This window comes from Neoarius graeffei, chromosome 21, assembly GCF_027579695.1.
Source record: "Neoarius graeffei isolate fNeoGra1 chromosome 21, fNeoGra1.pri, whole genome shotgun sequence".
NCBI classification, from domain to species: Eukaryota; Metazoa; Chordata; class Actinopteri; order Siluriformes; family Ariidae; genus Neoarius; species Neoarius graeffei.
In genome coordinates, this window is record NC_083589.1 from 54475341 (window position 1) to 54495325 (window position 19985).

The following is a 19985-nucleotide window of genomic DNA, read 5'->3' on the forward strand; positions in this document are numbered from 1 at the left end:
CATTCACACTCACATTCACACCTACGGTCAATTTAGAGTCACCAGTTAACCTAACCTGCATGTCTTTGGACTGTGGGGGAAACCGGAGCACCCGGAGGAAACCCACGCGGACACGGGGAGAACATGCAAACTCCACACAGAAAGGCCCTCGCCGGCCACAGGGCTCGAACCCGGACCTTCTTGCTGTGAGGCGACAGCGCTAACCACTACACCACCGTGCCGCCCGTGTTGAAAACATGTTAGTTAATAATATTCTTATGCTAAACAAATGTAACAATTATTGAATATTGAATAAAAGTAAGAGAAAACATTCTAAAAGTTGATGTTTCTTTACATTTTTTGTAGCATTGGCTGTGGGTTTGCAAAGGGGGTCCCCGGCCAGAAGCTAATGCCGTTTGGGGGGCCTTGGCATGGAAAAGTTTGGGAACCCCTGATCTAGAGGAAATGTCGCACTCAGCCAAAAAACAGGTGTAGCGCCTATCACGTTTTGGAGAGAAACTACAATTTGCAGCACATATAAACAAGGAAATATAGCGATTTGGTATGAAACATTCATGGAGCAGTGAATAGGCTCAGTACACAGCAGAATAGCGCGACGAACTCGTTTTTTTTACATTTGGCGTTTATCGCGTTTTGGAAAAGAGCTCTTCATCTGTTTATAGTTACGTTGAATGTCCACAAAACACGTTAGTTCCTGTTATCACTGACGTTACTGCAGATATAACCAGGTGTTCCACCACCGGTTTTTTTTTTTTTTTTTGTCTTGAATGTGAAGTAAAAAACCAGAAACCGTTACCTGAAGACTTTCCCATGGGGGAAAAACTTACTGACGCTGGAGACTCCTTCCATAAACGTCCTCACAATTCAACAGTGTGTACAGCTTGGTTGTTTCTTACGTAATACTGTTATTGCCTGTTTTATAGAATGTTAATTCTTCCGATTAATCAGATTCAGCTGTGGTATAACAAAATATTTATTCATTTATCAGCGCTTTTTTTTTTTCCATTAATACTCCCATCTTGTCTTTTGTCTTCTTGACTCGTTTGAGTGTCATGTCGCTTTCATGTCGTATTTGTTTGTGTTTCTTGGTCATTTCTAATGTCATGTTGGTATTTCTAAAGTGTGGTGTATCTAACTCCTGTGTTTTCTGTGGTGTTTTTCGGTGGTTGCGTGTGTGTGTGTGTGTGTGTGTGTGTGTTTGTATGTGCGATGTGTGTGCACCTGTGTTGCTAACCTAGCCAGGCGAGGAAGACAGAGAGGACAGCTTGGTACGACCAGTTTGCTTGTTTTTAGCTCTTTCTGTCACTGCCAGTGCTGCTGCTGCCTCTCTCAGGCTTGCACTCCTCAGATTAAAAGGCACCCTCGGCATTATGGGAACCAATCGGATCCCTTCACATCACATGTAGGAGATCTGGAGAAGGTCTTGAGCGTCACTGTGGCATTGCGTGCATGCGCTGCTGCTGCTGCTGCTATTGCTAGCTAACTGGTCATGGCCACAACAACCACAATACTGCTACGCTGTGTCTGATAGATGGACATGGTGGTGTGTGTGTGTGTGTGTGTGTGTGTGTCTGTCTAAAGGTCACATGGGCTTCTCATGAATTATTAGGCTGAATGAATTTCAGTCTTAGTACAATGTTAGCATAAAATCCTGCTAATTTGTCCCCATATTTCTACCAAAACTAACATTTTTAAAGAGTCTTGACGTTCTTTTGGTTTACTTTCTTTCAGATAAGCTGCTAAACTAACAATACGCTCTAAATTTTCATGTTTAAATGGTTGAGGGGGGAAAAAAAACCCACACCAAACAAAACAGATTAATGGAGCAGAGCTGGTGCGTGAATAACGCGGCGTTCATGTGCTATGGGAAGATGATATTTTCCAGTTGGGAAGTGGTATTTACCAGTGTGTTGTGTTCACATGCTTTTGTTGTTGTTGACAAATTAAAGATGGTGGACCAGATTCAGAATCAGGCCTGTTATTTGGCTAAAACAATTATAGATTGCCTTGTTCATCAGCTGCAGCAGGAATATGAGTTATCAAAAGTCAAAAGGTAAATAATGCTGAATATTTCCTCATCATGACAAGTAGAGATTTTCTTAACACATTGAATGCCACGCAGTTTTTGGAAATTTGGCTGGAGCCACAATGAGAGTAGCCAGTATCTAGATCATTGTTGGCGTTCTTTGGACAGCCAGAGAATATTTTGTATTAGGCTATAATATACATATTATAATATACATAACATGACTCGTTTAAAAGGTGAGAGTCAGCTTTCCGTAGGTGAAAACCACTTCTTTCTTGGTTCATAAGCTAGTCTTGTACCGCTCGCCGCCATGTTGAAAAGGTTAAAGTTCATCTCATCTTGGCAACTCGCGTATCAAAATTTTCTACAAGTTGCCCAGTGGAAAATACCACAAGAGGGGGCGTTCATGTGTGCTTTCCATGTCGGCGTTTGGTATTTACCATAATTCCCATAGCACATGAACGCACCATGAGTACTGCAGTGTTTTGGACCTCAGTGCTAGACTAGCTAGCTGGCTAAATTACTCAGGCTGCTAAAAGTTATTGTACATTTTGATAAATGTACTGTATATTGAGAATCATTAATAATAAAACTGTTTGTTTGTTTAACTTGTGACTTGACTGAAATCGCATGCGTGGCTAAATATGAGCTAGTTTATAAACAGTTAGCTGGCTGTCTAGCTAACTGTCTTAGCAAGTGGTGGTTATTTTTAAAATTTAACTTCTGTAATTGTTATATTTAGTATATTTTGATAGCTTTTTTTAAAACATAAATCAGTCCTTTTTGAGAATGTGTACATATACGGTAAATGGAGACTTGGCTACTGAAATTAACTGTGTGCTTGTTAGCTAGTGGGCGAGCTAACGTACAGTATTTACCTCAGGTTATGCTATATTTTGACGTATTTGCTTGTGTTAAATAAATGAATAGCTCACAGTATGCTTTTACTAATGGAGATACTGAAATCCAGATCGAATCTACTTGTGGTAAACTTTAGCTAGTTCGCTAAGAGTTGGTGAATGCTAATAGCTAATATGAGGTGAGCTGGAACAAAATATCATTTATGGTTACTGGCGTTTCTCGTGAGGGTAAATGTGTAGACATGCCCCCTAGAGCTTTTCTAGTATTTTAATTAGCATTAAAAAACAACAAGAACAAAAAAAAAATGCTGTGTAATTTGTAATGGATTAAAGTACCATGTTCTAGGGTTTAGTTTAATAGTGAGCGTTGAATAATTAACAATTATTCACCGAAGGCGAAGTGAATGTCGGTTACTAATTATCGAGACGAAGTCGAGGTTATTGTTGATCGATATTCACTGAGCCTGAGGCGGAGAATTTGTTTTAGTATAAATACACAGGCGATTTTATTTTTAAAAAATCGTATTTAAAAAAAAATTGATTTCACTCTTCAAGAGCGTCATGCAAACGCGCTACTTATCTACGCCAACTCGCATTAAATACGTTTTGAAATCGATAAAATAAATCATAATGCCACTTTACCTTTGAATAGTTTTAGAGCAAACTTCATAGCGTCTGTAGTGCTTTTAGGAACAACGTTTTCTTTCATAATTTGGAATTCTTCCTCGCTTATAGTGACGCAGTAGTCGCCAGCCATTTTGCCGACTCGCTCGAAGTGATTGGTCGAGAAATTTGAATCATTTCTCGATAATCAGAGCGTGAGGTTTTCTCTCCTCACCTCTGTATTTATACTATTATTGGACGAGGTTGAACAAAATATTGTAATTTGTTAGCAGCAAGCAAGCAATTACTGTAATTATTTGCTGACGCCGAAGGTAGAGACGCTAAGAAATTACGATATTTTGTGAAAACCGAGTTCAATAATTGTTTTATCATTCAAATTTTTTTTTTTTTTTTTGGAAATGCTGATTTATAAAGTTTGCATGACGAGTCAAACGATGACAAAAGTGCGAAGTAACTGCGCATGAGCAGACCATTATTTGGAGGCTGTTATTTGCAGTTCGCTCAGCCAATCAAAACGGCGTAAAAAATAATTTGAATTATGAAGCTCGTACGCAGCGGAAATGTTCTGTCCTAAATTAGCACTACCGAAGAGGGTTTTTGTTTGTTTTTTTTAGCTATTGAAACATTGTAATTTGGCTAATAATTATTAATATTATTTATTTATGAACAGCTGAGGATGCCGATCTAAAATTATGTACATAATTATGTTGGGAAAGAATGGTTTTAATGGAGGATAAATTAACGAATTCATGAGAACGTAAAAAAAAAATTAAATTGAGCTGAAATAAATAATTGTTGGTTTCAACTTTTTATTTATTTATTTCATGTCTGGCCTTAGTGAATTTATCAGGTTAATAGTGACGTTTGTGGTTTTCTTTTTCAAATCATGTAAAACTTTTACTCACTGAGTTTTGCTTAATATTCTCTTAATAGCCACTAAATGGCCAAAAGTTTGTGGACACCTGAGCATTCCAGGTTTAGTCCCCCTTTGCTGTTGTACTACCCTTCACTCTTCTGGGAAGGTTTTCCACTAGATTTTGGAGTGATGCTGTGGTGATTTGTGTTCATTCGGGAACAAGAGGTCAGGCACTGATGTTGGACGAGGTCGTCTACGGTTCATTCAAAGGTGTTCAGGGCTCTGTTACCCCTTTTCCACCAAATCAGTTCCAGGGCTGGTTCGGGGCCAGTGCTTAGTTTGGAACCGGATTTTCTGTTTCCACTGACAAAGAACTGGCTCTGGGCCAGAAAAACCGGTTTCAGGGTAGCACCAACTCTGCTGGGCCAGAGGAAAGAACTGCTTATGTCAGCGGGGGGGGGTGGAGTTGTTAAGACCAACAACAATAGCAAGACCACGAAAAGGTGCCATTTTTAAATAAGCGACGAGATATCATGGATGCAGTAAAGCAGCAGTCATCCATTATTGTTGTTGTTGCTGCTACTGCTGCTTCTTCTCCGTGTTGTAGTTGCTTCGATGTTCGCGCCAAGGTTTATGCAAACGCAGTAACGTAACTGACATATACAGTGACGTAATGACGTGGCTCCCCTTAGCACCCCGAGCTATGGAAAAGCAAACTGGTTCTCAGCTGGCTCGCAAGTTGAACGAGTTGTGAACCAGCACCAGCACTGGCCCCGAACCAGCCCTGGAACTGATTTGGTGGAAAAATAATAATAATATAATAATAAGTTAAATTTATATAGCGCCTTTCAAAAAACCCAAGGACGCTTTACAATATAGACAAGGAAAGGAAAAAAAAACATAAAATAAATAAAAAGAAAAAAGTCCACCAAGTAGGGGTCAGGATGTAATTCCCGTGGTGTAGCAGCCACAGTCCCACCAAAAGGTGTACGAAAACAAGTCCCACATCTCCAGCACCGCCGCTGTGACGCCGTCGCAACATCGCTCGAACACCACGCCATGGATCCACAAAGCGAGCAGAGAAGCTCAGCCACGCAAAGCGCTGGTGTGTCCCAAACCGCCTGCACAGCCGCCGCGACACCACCAAGCAACATCGCTCGGAACATCACGCCAAGCGTTAAAGCGCAGAGCGCTGGACAACCACGATGTAAAATGAGCAATGAGCTCACTGCAGTCCACAGCTGGGAGCACAGGCATCACCCACAGCGAACCAAGGCCTGGAGGGAACCGATGCCCAAAACTGGGTCTGGAGCTACACCACCACCGGCGGACAAAACACTCAAACATCAGACTACACAAACAGAAGAAAAATAGAAAAAGAAATAAAAAAAAATAAAAAAGCTCTGGTGAGAAGCGGCAGCCAGAACGCGCACGACGTACTCTCAACCGGAAACGAAAAAAACCCCCGTCATGATTCAACTTGAACTCATGGTTCCAAAAGGGGTATGTGTAGGCCACTTAACTTCTTCCACTCCAGCTTTGGCAAACCATGTCTTCATGGAGCTCTGTTTGTACACAGGGGCATCGTTATGCTGGGACAGGTTTGGGTTCATGTGCTTTCAAGTTTCAACTGTGGCAGCAGTTTGGATGGAGAAGGCCCACAAATGGGTGTAATGGTCAGGCGTCTACAAACTTTTGGCCATTTGGTGTATGATGGTTTTGAACTGATAGATGAACATGACGAGTTTACTTTCACCATTTCAATCATTGAAGTCGGTTTGGATGGAGCCGCTTTTCTCTTCAAGGTGCTTCTTATAGAATCAGTGTTCTGGGAACCTGAGTAACTTGTGCCAACGTTTTTGAAATGAGTTACCAATTAAAGTTGGGGAAATTGGTTGAGAAGTGAGCTCCGAGTAAAAAACAAAAGCCTCTGATCAAACTTCCCATTTGGCAGTAATAATGTGCGTTATTTTCAGGGAAAAGTGAGATCATCTCCATCCCAGCCAACATTTCAACACATCGTGATGAAACTTAGACTTTCACTTATCACACATTGCTGTTCTGAAACCGTGACTGTTCGGTGCTTTCCGAAGTTCATTTTCAGTTTTTCGGCTGAATATTCAGATCAGCGAATTAACAAAGCCTTGACGTAGAACGGATCATCCAGTGAAATGCTCTTTCTGGATGATTGCGGTTTAATTATTTCATGGACTTCACTGAGACCTCAGCATGAAATAAATAAATGAATGGAATAATTGTTGCAACATGCAACCAAATAATACATTTAGTTGAGATTTTTTTTTATTTTGGCACCCTCAGTCCTGTGTATTTATGTATAGGATTATTACTATTTACCTTTTGTCTTAAAAAAAAAAAAAAGTCCTGCTTTTTTTCAGCAAGTTGAATAATTTGTGTTGTTGGAATGTAAACTAATCTTGCATGGACCTGCTGTGTGCTGAAGATCATAATCCAGAACCGAGGCTGCCCATGTATTTCATGCTTCAAAACAGATTTGCTGATTTTATAAGCAGTGAATGGCATGGCTTAACATGCTGTGTGTAGCATAGCTGCTAATCCCTCCACTGTGTGTGTATGTACACACACACACACACACACACACACACACTAACCTGGAGCTCTTGGAACCATGCTGTCATGGGCCTGTTAAACCTCATGTGCTTTTGCTTAATACACATTTCTCATTTTCTCTCTTTCTCTCCTTCTGTCCATAAAGAGGACCATCACCTTGGGGGCGGGAGACAGGCAGGTAATCCAGACGCCCATTAGCGACTCCCTTCCTGTGAGCGGCTGCAGCGTGGCCCAGCTCTTCAGGCAGCTCGGTAAGTTTGTCTCCACCCACGTCCTGAACCTAGTGCCTAGCATTTTGCAACCTGCAAGAAACCTGTGCAAGACTGGTTATGACTAAGAGGCAAATGGCAGCAGGTGCTTCCTGTGGCTTGTTCAGATGACCAGAATAGTGCTCCACTGAGCACACTCCCTGAAAGAACTGAGCACATTTAATCACTTTTGAGAACATTTATTTTCTGAATAAAAAAAAAAATGCACTTCAGTACAATAAATCGTAGTACTGCACTCGCTATCCACTTTATTAGGAATACTTGCGCGTTTATGCGATTATCTAATCAGCCAATCATAGCTGCAGTGCAATGCATAAAATCATTCAACTGCAGGTCAACACCTTCAAACTAGACGGCCTTTCAGTTTCATAAAATCAGTGAAATTTAGTTCTCTTTGAAATTTGGTCAGTGTCAGAGCTAGAGCTGTGGTCAAAAAATCGATCCACGATTCGATATCGATTCACGCGAAAAAAAACACGATATCGATCCAACAACATGTGAATCGATTTCTTCCAGGTGCCTATAACACTATTTTCTCCAACGCGCAAGGAGCACTATAAAAGCGGGTGCCGGCAAAACGAAACTTATAAAGAAAACAAGAAGATGGACGAAGCTGCCCGGTTAAAAACACCGCCGGGGATGAAGTCGGATGTGTGGAAACACTCCGGCTTCAAACGGTATGAGGACAGAGACGAACTGGACAAAACGAATGCAGTTTGCAAGTTGTGCCAAATAGAAGTAAAATATCTAGGCAATACCACCAATCTAAAGAAACCATTTATCCAGGCACCACCCCGAGACAGCTAGTGCTAAACCTGACGCGAAGCAGACGGCACTTGAAAATGCATTTGGTGTGAAATTTCCCCCACAGTCCAAGCGTGCTATGAGCCTTACAGAGGGAGTCGGGATCTTTATTTGTAAAGACCTCTGCCCCTACAGCGTAGTCGAAAATGCTGGGTTTAGGCTACTAGTAAAGAGGTTAGAGCCACGCTACGTCTTGCCCAGCCGAAAACATCTAAGCGAGACAGTAATTTCTTGACCGATGAGCTATTTTTTTTGTGTGGTCAGAAACCCAGACCTGGGTATGTTATTTAACTAGAAGAGGGCCACCAAATGTCATAGTTTGTTACACTCTGAGACTTATCAGTCAAACATAATTTCGTGACTGATGAGCTATTTTTTTGTGGTCAGAAACCCAGACCTGGGTATGTTATTTAACTAAAAGAGGGCCACCAAATGTCATAATTTTGATTTAGACTTCAAATAAAACCTGGATATGTTTCATTCCAAAATAAATAAGCTTTCTTTCAAACTTGAACTCTTGTCTCTCTGTGTGTCCCTCTTACACATACACAGATACAAGCACAAACAGACGTGGAGCTGTTTGTCAATAGGGTCAGTTTTTATTTAAAAGTTTTAAAGTGACAATACAGCAATATGTACATGAATCGATATCGAATCGGATCGGATCGAATCGTGGATCGAATCGGATCGTGACCTAATGAATCGAAATCGAATCGATCCAGGAAATCCGGATCGATTCCCAGCCCTAGTCAGAGCCAGCGCTCGAAACTAACGGTGTCCCGACGTCCCGGGGACCATAAAAAATGTCATCGGGACACAAAATTATCATATCTGGGACAATCCCGGGACAATGGAAAAAAATAGATCTAGAAAAAAAGTTCTACATGGGGGAAATTGTGAGAGTGATGCAGTGCGCGTAGCAGTCACAATTGCAGGGCCTGAGCTGCACTCTGTGAATGAATGATTTGCGTTGAGGCGACAAGCCTGTGTGTGTCTGAGAGGGAGCTGTGTGTGTGTGTGAAAGCAAGCAGCCCCTCCCCCACCCGCACGCTGCGCTGAGAGACACAGAAAGGGCAGTAATTGCTCAGAGCGCTCCCTCCAAACAACGGGGATTTACACGAAAACGAAAGGAGATAGTCACAAAATTCTTTCACATTGAGTGCCACAAGGCTCTCCTGAACACGATGTAATTTTTTTGTCTGTAGTGTAAAAATTGAGGTCACTAGAGTGAGTTAAAAACGAGTTTTTGCATGAGAAGGCTGAAAGTGAGGAGAGGACGGGCGCTCAGCCCCATAGACTGCCATTATAAACGTGGCTGCGCTGTGACTGCAAAATCAGAAAAGTCACTGTAAATAATGTAAATGATTTCTATGACTAAAGGTTACAATAAAAAAAACTTGCATTACATTGCTTTGTTTGCACTTATACGATATGACACTTTTATCCAAAGTGACTTTACAGTTTTTTACAGTGTTACAGTCCCTGTAGCAATGTTGGGGTAGGTGCCTTGATCAAGGGCATTTCATCCATTGATGGTATGGCTGATGGCTTTCAAAACATCTCTGAATGGGGCAACAGGTATATTACATAAAAATGGATAACGGTAATGGTGAAAATGATAAGTTGGCCTTATATATGCCAACAGATATTCAAGGTATAAGTAGATGAAATGAACATAAAAGGGGTCTTATTTTCAACTAAAGTGTACTGCAGATGTAGGGAGTTGAAACATTTTCTGAATGAGCTAGTTGGCCCCGTTAAATAAACGGGTATCTATTCATACAGTGAGATCGCCAAAGTTTAATAAACTGAAAATGCAATAACTGTAATTTTGAAGTAGATGATGTATAGGACATGTGTCACTTGTGTTTTGTGACTTATTGTAAAAATGATCTAAAGGGTTCAAAATCGCATAGTTACAAATATAATAGTAACTTCATATGATAATATTAACCACTGGTTATTTCAGAGAGGAAAAAAATGGGGACACTATTGCTTCCATTCGGGACAATACAACACAGAATTCGGGACCACTGGGGGACACAAAGAAAAAAGTTAATTTCGAGCCCTGGTCAGAGCCTAATCTAGGGCGCGTAATACGCGTTTTTTTTTATCTGTCTGTCACACATCCACTTTTTGGGCACGAGAGTGATATCGCGTATCTATAGAGTGCTTCGAGGTCAGCGCGAACCCAGCGGCGGCCATATTGGAAGTCAAAGCTCGCTGTGTCAGTGCATTGTTGTTGTTCAGCGAAGCAAAAAGGGGTGACAATGCCGAATACGTGTGTCATTGTTGGCTGTAGTAGCCGGGGGGAAAAGAGTAGCAAAAGCTTCCACAGACTCCCTAAAGTCGTGACTAACCAGGGAATTGCAGCACAGGAGAAAAGCAAACGGAGGAGACGACAGTGGCTGGCTGCCATCAACTGATCAAATTTAGGACAACTTGACTGTATCCGGATTTGTTCTGATCACTTTGTGACAGGTAGGTTAATATTGTCTTGAATTTCATAGTTACTAAAATAAATGTGATACAAACTATTATCTTTTCTATGTACTTTCAGCAATGATTAATGGATATACCGTATTTTCTGGACTATAGAGCGCACCTGTATATAAGCCGCATCCGCTCTATTTTTTTAAAAAAATTTAAAAAAAGATATACAAGCCGCACCGGGCTATAAGCCGCAGATATCTATGTTGATATTTACTGCATGTACAGAATGATTTTGTACTGTAAATGTACACGTATGTACCTGAACAGATTCTTTCCGAACAGTGCCTTTTAACACGGCAGCAACTTTGCTGATTAAAACGGAACAGAACCAAGAGAAAATAACCGGTATTTATTTACCTTCATTTCTCCTGTGTTTGAAACCACAAGTCACTTTAATCATCTTCGCTGGATTTGAAAATAATTACCAGTTAGTAATTTGTCGTGCGTGTTCTATCTGCTAAAGATCTGCTAATTCTTCTTTGCATTGATTTTTCGTCTATCTTATTTTTGATTCTACTTCCGGTTAGAGCGCCCCTAGCGGTGGAAGAAAAATCCACAGAATAGCCGCACCTTTGTATAAGCCGCATGGTTCAAAACCTAGGAAAAAAGTAGCGGCTTATAGTCCAGAAAATACGGTATTTGTCACATTAGGTAGCTTATGTCTACTGCAGTGCATTGTTGCATCAAATGGCATTTAAGATCTAGGCCTAGTAATGCTTATGTACACATGCTTTAGTTCACAAAATGGACTTGGGTGAAGCACTAGATAGTTCACAAGATCGATGTATGTCACATGCGGCAACAAGCTGGGGTCAGCTTTCCATTCCTTCTCACTAACAGTGTATGGATCTACATTCCCAATGAAACGTACCTTCTCAGCATAACGCTCCCGTGCCTGCTTATCTAAACTTTCACAGTAGTGCTCCATCACTTCAGATGTCTAAATTCTTAAAAAATCCAAGCTTCTAAGCCCTCTAACGCGGAAACGAATCGGCGAATGTGTACTCTATGATGTGTACTCTATGAGCGCTCTGGAGCGAGTGACTTCCAAGATGGCCGCGCAGACCGCAGTGTTACTATTTTTAGCATCATCTCGGAGCACTCTATTCATTTTGTCTATATAGGGATCTGTCCCCTATTTTCAAATTCCTAGATTAGGCTCGGAGTGTGATTGTTTTATTTCTGTAATATCTAAAAAACAAAACAAAACAGGCCATTCTGTGGCTGGGAAGTTATTTAAATTGAGGGGATTAAAGCAAATAATGTGCATGAAATCGCTCGCTTCGCGCAGTCAAGCAGACAGAGGAAGTCCGTGTGTGTGCGCATGCGCAGGTTTACCTTTGAGCGTGCACTGACAGTTCCATCATTCTGTCGCTAAACGAACAGCTGATCACACCGAGGTGCTCGCTGAGCGCCGATATTTATTAGTTTGGTCCTGCGCTTCCTTTCCTTCGTATATAACGTAACGTCTTTTCTTCTCGCTTTCTTTCCGTTATTGTAGTCGGTCTTTCACGTTTCATTCTCATACTCACGTCCTCCATTTTTCTCTCCTGTTTCAAGTTTGTATCCCACAATGCCTTGTGCGAACGGGGAAAGCCCACCACGTGATGCATGATGTAGTATCTTGTATTGGGTCATGGTGAAGCAGGAAAAAATAGCTGAGAATTTAGGGCCACGTGGAGAGAAATTCATTAATTGTTCTATTTTTAAAACAAAAACTAATAAAATTCAACTCACCGGAGCGTTTTTAATTTTATTTTCTCTCCTTTTTTATTTTAATTTTATTTCTTTTTTCTGTGTTTGATGATTGTTTGAGTGGTTTTGGCCGCCGGTTGTGGTGTAGGTCCGGACCCAGTTTTGGGCGTCGGTTCCCTCCAGGCCTTGGTTCGCTGTGGGTGCTCCCAGCTATGGACTGCAGTGAGCTCGTTGCTCTTTTTTTTTTTTTTACATCGTGGTTGTCCAGCGCTCTGTGCTTTAATGCTTGGCGTGATGTTGCAAGAGATGTTGCTCGGTGGCGTCGCGGCGGCTGTGCAGGCGGTTTGGGACATGCCAGCGCTTTGCATGGCGGTGCTTCTGTGCTCACTTTGTGGATCCATGGCGTGGTGTTCGAGCGATGCTGCTGGCGGCGTCACGGCGGCTGTGCTGGAGATGTGGGACTTGTTTTTGTGCGCCTTTTGGTGGGACTGTGGCTGCTACACCACTGGAATGATATCCTGACCTCTATTTGGTGGACTTTTTTCTTTTCTTTTTCCTGCCTATTATTGTAAAGCGACCTTGGGTTTTGAGAAAGGCGCTATATAAATTGAACATAAGTCTGTGATTCGAATTCAGTAGCTTTCGGTCCACTAAACAAAACTAATTGGCTGTCGGGGGGGAAAATTCTTTTTATGACCTCCACTTGAAAAATTTGAAAGGCAGCCTACGTTTAATATTTTTAAGAATGATTGACTAATACGTTTTGTATTTGTATTTTCCTTAAATGTTCAGAAAAATATCAGAACAGTAACCCTTTCATTTCTGAAGCAAATTTGATCGAAAGTGAGGTTGAATTAGAAGAGAATAATTATAATGAAAGCAATTAAAGAACGAAAGAAACTCAATATAACAATTTAAATGCTGATATGTTTGGGCTTCTCTGAAGGCCTCGGAAGCCCTGACAGTTCCCGTCTGTGGCCAAGCCAATTTCTATACACAAAATATCCTTCACGTTTGTTGTTTCTCTGTCTGTGTGCAGGTATCGTGAACGTTCTCTATCTGTTCTGTGCCGCTCTAACGGAACACAAGATCCTGTTCCTGTCCAGGAGCTACCAGCGGCTCACCGACGCCTGTCGAGCTCTGCTGGCCATCATGTTCCCGCTCAAATACAGGTGTGGGTCCACTTTCGTGAGTTTGGGGATTTCTTCCATTTCCATGAAACCTCTTGAAATTGCTTCTCAAAGGGGAGATGGTTTGCTTTCATTTATTTGCATTGATGAAAAATCCCCACACTCATGATTCTTGGCATCTGGTATCCATCTGTTACGGTAGTTAGGGAATAAAACGGTTATAAAATACTGATTGATGGTTGAGTGAGACTTGGAAGTCATAATGAAACCAAAAATGATTATATTTTACTGTAACTTCAGCGTTCTGTGTTTTTTTTTTTTTTAATGAAATGCACCATTTGATGCATCTTCAAAACATCTCACTGTTCTTTTTTTTTTTTTTTCTTCCTCAGCTTCACGTATGTCCCCATCCTGCCCGGGAAGCTCCTGGAAGTCCTCAGCACCCCGACACCGTTCATCATCGGAGTCAACTCGTTCTTCCGCTCCGAGACTCAGGAGCTGGTACAAAGCTGCTCGTCCTTCTCCGTATCGAAAATCTAATGTCCATATCGATCGGTCATGAACCTGAAAGAAAGAGCTGCATGTTATGGACAAACTGTTTGATTTGAAATGGCACACGATTAATTGCTCTGGCTAATTTTTAAATTCTCGAGTATGTCCGTGAAGTGATGATTAACATCAGTGTGTGTGTGTGTGTTGTGGTTTGTCCAGTTGGACGTGATCATTGCAGACCTGGACGGAGGCACCGTGACCATCCCGGAGTGCGTCCACATATCTCTGCTGCCTGAGCCTCTTCTGCAGCACACACAGACGGTCCTCTCCATGGTAACGCATCATCACTGACATCTTCATATCGCTAACACACAAACTCCGAGTGTCTGTTATAACACACAGTACAGTGCAGAAGGACACATCAGTTCATGTCCAGGAAATTCATTTTCTATTCATAGTTCAGTAACAAGAAAATGTTTATTTGGTGTGTAGCAGTGTTTAAACTTAGTGCTGTAATTACAGTGTGCGCTAGTCGTTCCCGGTCTCACCACGTGCTCCACCACACACGTCGAAGGGCTTTTTTTTTTTTTTTTAAATATATCCCCGGGCGTCACGGTGGTGTAGTGGTTAGCGCTGTCGCCTCACAGCAAGAAGGTCCGGGTTCGAGCCCCGGGGCCGGCGAGGGCCTTTCTGTGCGGAGTTTGCATGTTCTCCCCGTGTCCGCGTGGGTTTCCTCCGGGTGCTCCGGTTTCCCCCACAGTTTCCCCCAAAGACATGCAGGTTAGGTTAACTGGTGACTCTAAATTGACCGTAGGTGTGAATGTGAGTGTGAATGGTTGTCTGTGTCTATGTGTCAGCCCTGTGATGACCTGGCGACTTGTCCAGGGTGTACCCCGCCTTTCACCCGTAGTCAGCTGGGATAGGCTCCAGCTTGCCTGCGACCCTGTAGAACAGGATAAAGCGGCGAGAGATAATGAGATGAGATGAGATAAAGCTCTAAAGGAGAGGGGAATACTGGTTTACCTCTGTCCATCCGTCCGTATCTCCGTATTTCCATCCATCCGAAACACCCCTTTTTCTCATCCACCACAAATCATAGCCACTTGGTACCAAATTTCAGCTTGGAGTTCTATACCGTGTTTTCAGGTCTGTCCCCTCATCGACTTCCTGTTTACCGACTGAATGTATTTACGAAACATGTAACATGGATTTACAAAATTTTCCTCACGCTTTTCTCAGCAGCTCCAAATCACAACTGCTTGATATTTGGTACGGAGCTTCAGCTTGGGGTTCTATACCGTGTATACCGTTTTCGGGTCTGTCGCACATCGACTTCCTGTTTACCGACTGAATGTGTTAACGAGATATATGGCGTGGATTTAAGAAATTTTCCTCACACTTTTCTCAGCAGCTCCAAATCACAACTGCTTGATATTTGGTACCGAGCTTCAGCTTGGGGTTCTATACCGTGTATACCGTTTTCAGGTCTGTCGCACATCGACTTCCTGTTTACCGACTGAATGTGTTAACCAGACATATGGCGTGGATTTATGAAATTTTCCTCACACTTTTCTCAGCAGCTCCGAATCACAAGTGCTTGATATTTGGTACCGAGCTTCAGCTTGGGGTTCTATACCGTGTATACCGTTTTCAGGTCTGTCGCACATCGACTTCCTGTTTACTGACTGAATGTCTTTACGAAACATGTAACATGGATTTACAAAATTTTCCTCAGCAACTCCAAATCACAACTGCTTGATATTTGGTACCGAGCTTCAGCTTGGGGTTCTATACCGTGTGTACCGTTTTCAGGTCTGTCGCACATCAACTTCGTGTTTACCGACTGAATGTGTTAACGAGACATATGGCGTGGATTTAAGAAATTTTCCTCACACTTTTCTCAGCAGCTCCAAATCACAAGTGCTTGATATTTGGTACCGAGCTTCAGCTTGGGGTTCTATACCGTGTATACCGTTTTCAGGTCTGTCGCACATCGACTTCCTGTTTACCGACTGAATGTGTTAACGAGACATATGGCGTGGATTTATGAAATTTTCCTCACGCTTTTCTCAGCAGCTCCAAATCACAGCTGCTTGATATTTGGTACAGAGCTTCAGCTTGGGGTTCTATACCATGTGTACCGTTTTCAGGTCTGTCGCACATCGACTTCCTGTTTACTGACTGAATGTCTTTACGAAACATATAACATGGATTTACAAAATTTTCCTCAGCAACTCCAAATCACAACTGCTTGATATTTGGTACTGAGGTTCAGCTTGGGGTTCTATACCGTGTATACCATTTTCAGGTCTGTCGCACATCGACTTCCTGTTTACCGACTGAATGTATTTACGAAACATATAGGGTGGATTTTGACGCTATTTCAAGAAGCAAAATGCTATTTCAAAATAACAGTTTAGCAGGATGCTATTTGAAATCCCTGGGGAGAGACACTGCTCTTTACTTACTCGTTTCAGGGTTCATTATTTGTTGAAGTCATCATTCATAATAAGTGTCCTATTCCTTCGATCGCTTGCATTCTGATATAAGCGAGAAGGGGGGGGGGTACGGAAGTGAGCAGTAGCTGACAGTCGATCTTGTTAGTACCTACTACGAGTCGTTTCAGTGTTTTTTTTGCAAATTCACACACCCTATCGAACGAAACAATGCAGTGCACCCTGTTTTATAGTCTATTCATGACTCTGCAGGTTTCACAGGAAAAGAAATGTTTTCTTGTATAAACACTCATCTTGATAAGCACAGAGGCTTTGTGCCAACTGCAATTAAACTCCACGGCACGTGACTCGGCTCTTTCTTCCCGCATAGGATTTACTGTAAAAAGATAACTCGCTGGGGTTTTTTTTTTATGGTGGTGATATAAAGTTCACTATACATTTTGAACTCGTGTACAAACAAGGAACAGTGGTAGGAGAGTTTTTTTTTTTTTTTTTTAAATATAAACATGGGGAATTTTTTTGGGGATTCATTTACCATCCAGAGCAGGAAGATTTAAGGAAATAGTTTAAATTTTATTGCCTTAAAGCAAACACACTACAGATAGAAAGGACCATTTGGTCATAGTCATATAAATAAATATTTGAAGTCTGTATTCATAATGTATGGCTTACATAACTGCATTAAATAGATTTTTGTATTTATTTCGTATACGAATGTATGCATAGTTAATGAGTCTTAAAGCCTCATTTGTGTAAATTAACATGCGTTTTTGGAAAGTGTTCAATACAAAAAAAGTATGTGTAAGAATCTGAGCAATTTATTTGTTATAAACTGCAACCCTGCTAAAATGAACTCATTTACTGCAAATTTTCATCGATAACAAATTAAGTTCATGGTCCCCTACCTTTAGTGACAAGGATTCGGAGTCTTAAAAAAATAAAATAAATAAATAAAATCACTGTCTCACATCCATGAGTGTTGGCAGTTGGAGCGTGCAACGCTGTGAGGCCTAATTACCATGCGCCTGTTCCAGATTAGAGCACAATCACAGCGTGCGCTTATAAGGACTTTCTAAACACACACTTAGCGAAGTATACATGCGATACCTAGTGTCTCACATTACCAAGCAGAGATGTCCACAAGCACCAGTGGTTTTCTGCGCCAGCTACTTGATCCCATAAAAAAATAAAAACTTGCCTTTCACTGTTCAAGTTTTTTATTTCTATCCTCTCCACTGCCCATAATTTGCTGCAAATCCAATTATTCCACCACAAAATTGTCTTCGACTTGGGTCTGGAAGCGAAACCATATTTGTTGATCGATTCTCGCGCTCTGATTGGCTGAGCCGGACCACGTGACCACGCCATAGCAGACGGTAAAGACGCAGTTGGTGGTAGTTGCAGTCTATTCCACTCAGTTTTCACAAAATGCCACCGAAGAAGAACCTAAAACCTTCCGTAGGCCAAATAAATGTAAAGTCCATGTTTTCTGCAGGTTTGTACATATAAATCATAATTACTATTTTCATATCGAGGAATTGTTATTTTCATATCTGTATTGAGCAAGCTGAACACCATGGTTGAAGTGTAGTTCTTGCCAGCACACTTCGAGACTCTTGGCAAACGTAAGGAATGACGGTGATGAACGTTATTGATAGTATAGACTCGCCACTGGAAGTCGTCAGTGGTAACCAAGTGGAAGAAAGCAATATCAGTCAGCTTACTGACTCTAATGACGGAACTTCGCCAAACCTGCAAAGGCGCGAAATTCCTGATGCGCTGCTAGTACCAGCTTTTTTTAATAAAACCAAAAAAAAAAAAAGACTTTAAAAATAGCAACCTTTAACAGGCTAAAGACAATTGGAGAATCCATGAACTCATACATGACATGGACAAACACGACATCTGTATTATAGCCACTGGCGCCATCTGCGGGGGGGCACGGACCTTTTTGACCCCCCAAAGATAAAGTTGGGGGGGCAAAAACACCCCAATAATGAAACGTGAAAAAGTAGTAAACAGTACAGATGAATTCATGTTAACTGACGATTGAAACCAACTAAACAAATAATAGCCTAGCTTTGAATGCAAAATAAGTAATCTATAGAAACGTCACCTAAAATGTTATGATCGGACATGACCCGCCCCCTTTTCCGCTTGCAATATTCCAGTGGCTGGCAGTGAGTGATTGACAGGTTGCACTCCGCAAAATTTACACTGCGTAGCACTAGGCCTATGCGGCCCAGGCAAAAAAAAAAAACCATAAATAAAATGGTTCGTTGCGTAGCAACCAAGGCAGCACTACTGAGGCGAAAAGTTCTGTGTGGCCTCCCGCAACCGTTTTCACTGAACAGTGAACATAGAAATGAAGCAAAATGGACAAGTGGATTATCCGAACCAGTAGGCCGGCAGCCACCAGCAATGAAGGTGATCATGTTGTGCAGAATTTGGACACTGAAGTCTGTGTTAAAGCCGATGAGGATATATGAGTTTAACGCGCTTAAGCCTTTTTATGGAGTATGGTGCACGTTTTTTTTTTTGCACTATTCTTGTCAGTTGTCTGCCGAATTCATCTCAAAGAAAATTGCATTAAACTAAATTTGTTTATTGAATAAACTGTGTTTCATACAATGTTTAAAGTCGTGAGATTTTTTTAATGCATCATAAGTTATCGTTAAAATGGGCGCTTCCCACTTGCAACGGTGAATAGTAATGAATGAAAATGACTTACAACTGAGTCTTTGATATTCAACTACATACACTGCCGACGTCATGACGTCACGGTGCAAGAACATAATTCTGACCCCCCAATGTTGGCATGAAGTTGGCGCCTATGATTATAGCAATACAAGAACATTGTCGTGTACATAAGGAGGAGATTAAATACGAGTACATCGCTGGTGGACATCTTCTAGTCACCTCCTCAGCATGGAGAAACAGTTCCCAAGCTTCAGTCAGTGGAGTTGGTTTTGTTTTGAACAGCAAAGCAGAAAAATCCCTCTGAAGTTATCAAAGTCTCAGAGTTATTAAAGCCACTTTTGCTGGAAATCCCAAGGTCACTTTGGTATCAGTTTATGCACCTACAACCAGCAGGTTAAACCAAGAGGCAACAGGTTCCTTTCATGAACAAATCCGAAACACCGTGGACCAAACGCCAAAGCACAACTTCCTTTCACTGATGGGTGATTGGAACGCCAAGATAAGTGTCTGCCACGTGAGGTTCGCCTTTGATAAAAAGACGAATGAGAATGGCAGCAGGCTTGTAGATCTTGCTTGTGAAAAGAATTTGTGTATTACAAATACTTAGCCTAGTAAACTAGACCCACCCGCCTAGCGGCCAAAAATATTTTTGCCTAGCGAATGGGTCTAGCCTCGCACCATATAAACAAAAACACCCCGGGCATCAAATCGTGCCCGCCAATCACAACGCAAGGTTTTTGTTTGGATTCTTTGGGCGGGCTTTTGCAGGAGTGACGACAAAGCTGCGCGACGCTGGAGAAAGCACAGCAGGAAAGATGGCTACCGCTAGTGAACAGCGCGCGTTTGACTCCGCTTTGGAATCAGTTTTAGAAGAATTAGACTTGGAGTTTTCATTGAAACATCAGCAGGAAGAGGCTCTCCGCTCATTCCTTTTCAAGAAGGACATTTTCGCTGTTTTGCCGACCGGCTATGGCAAAAGTCTGATCTACCA

General features: G+C 41.8%; 1 protein-coding gene across 5 annotated transcripts in view; it reads left to right on the forward strand.

Annotated features, from left to right (window-relative positions):
- The window catches only part of sbf1 (SET binding factor 1), a 174062-nt gene that overhangs the window by 59106 nt on the left and 94971 nt on the right, over positions 1 to 19985 (forward strand). For 3 of the 5 annotated variants that reach the window (XM_060903342.1, XM_060903346.1, XM_060903345.1), the window contains 5 exons: positions 1239 to 1268; positions 7101 to 7206; positions 13256 to 13388; positions 13739 to 13847; positions 14058 to 14171. In XM_060903342.1, the coding sequence (XP_060759325.1) occupies positions 1239 to 1268; positions 7101 to 7206; positions 13256 to 13388; positions 13739 to 13847; positions 14058 to 14171 (492 nt within the window). The remainder of the gene's footprint in view (positions 1 to 1238; positions 1269 to 7100; positions 7207 to 13255; positions 13389 to 13738; positions 13848 to 14057; positions 14172 to 19985) is intronic. The other 2 variants (XM_060903344.1, XM_060903347.1) reach the window with 1 other exon arrangement.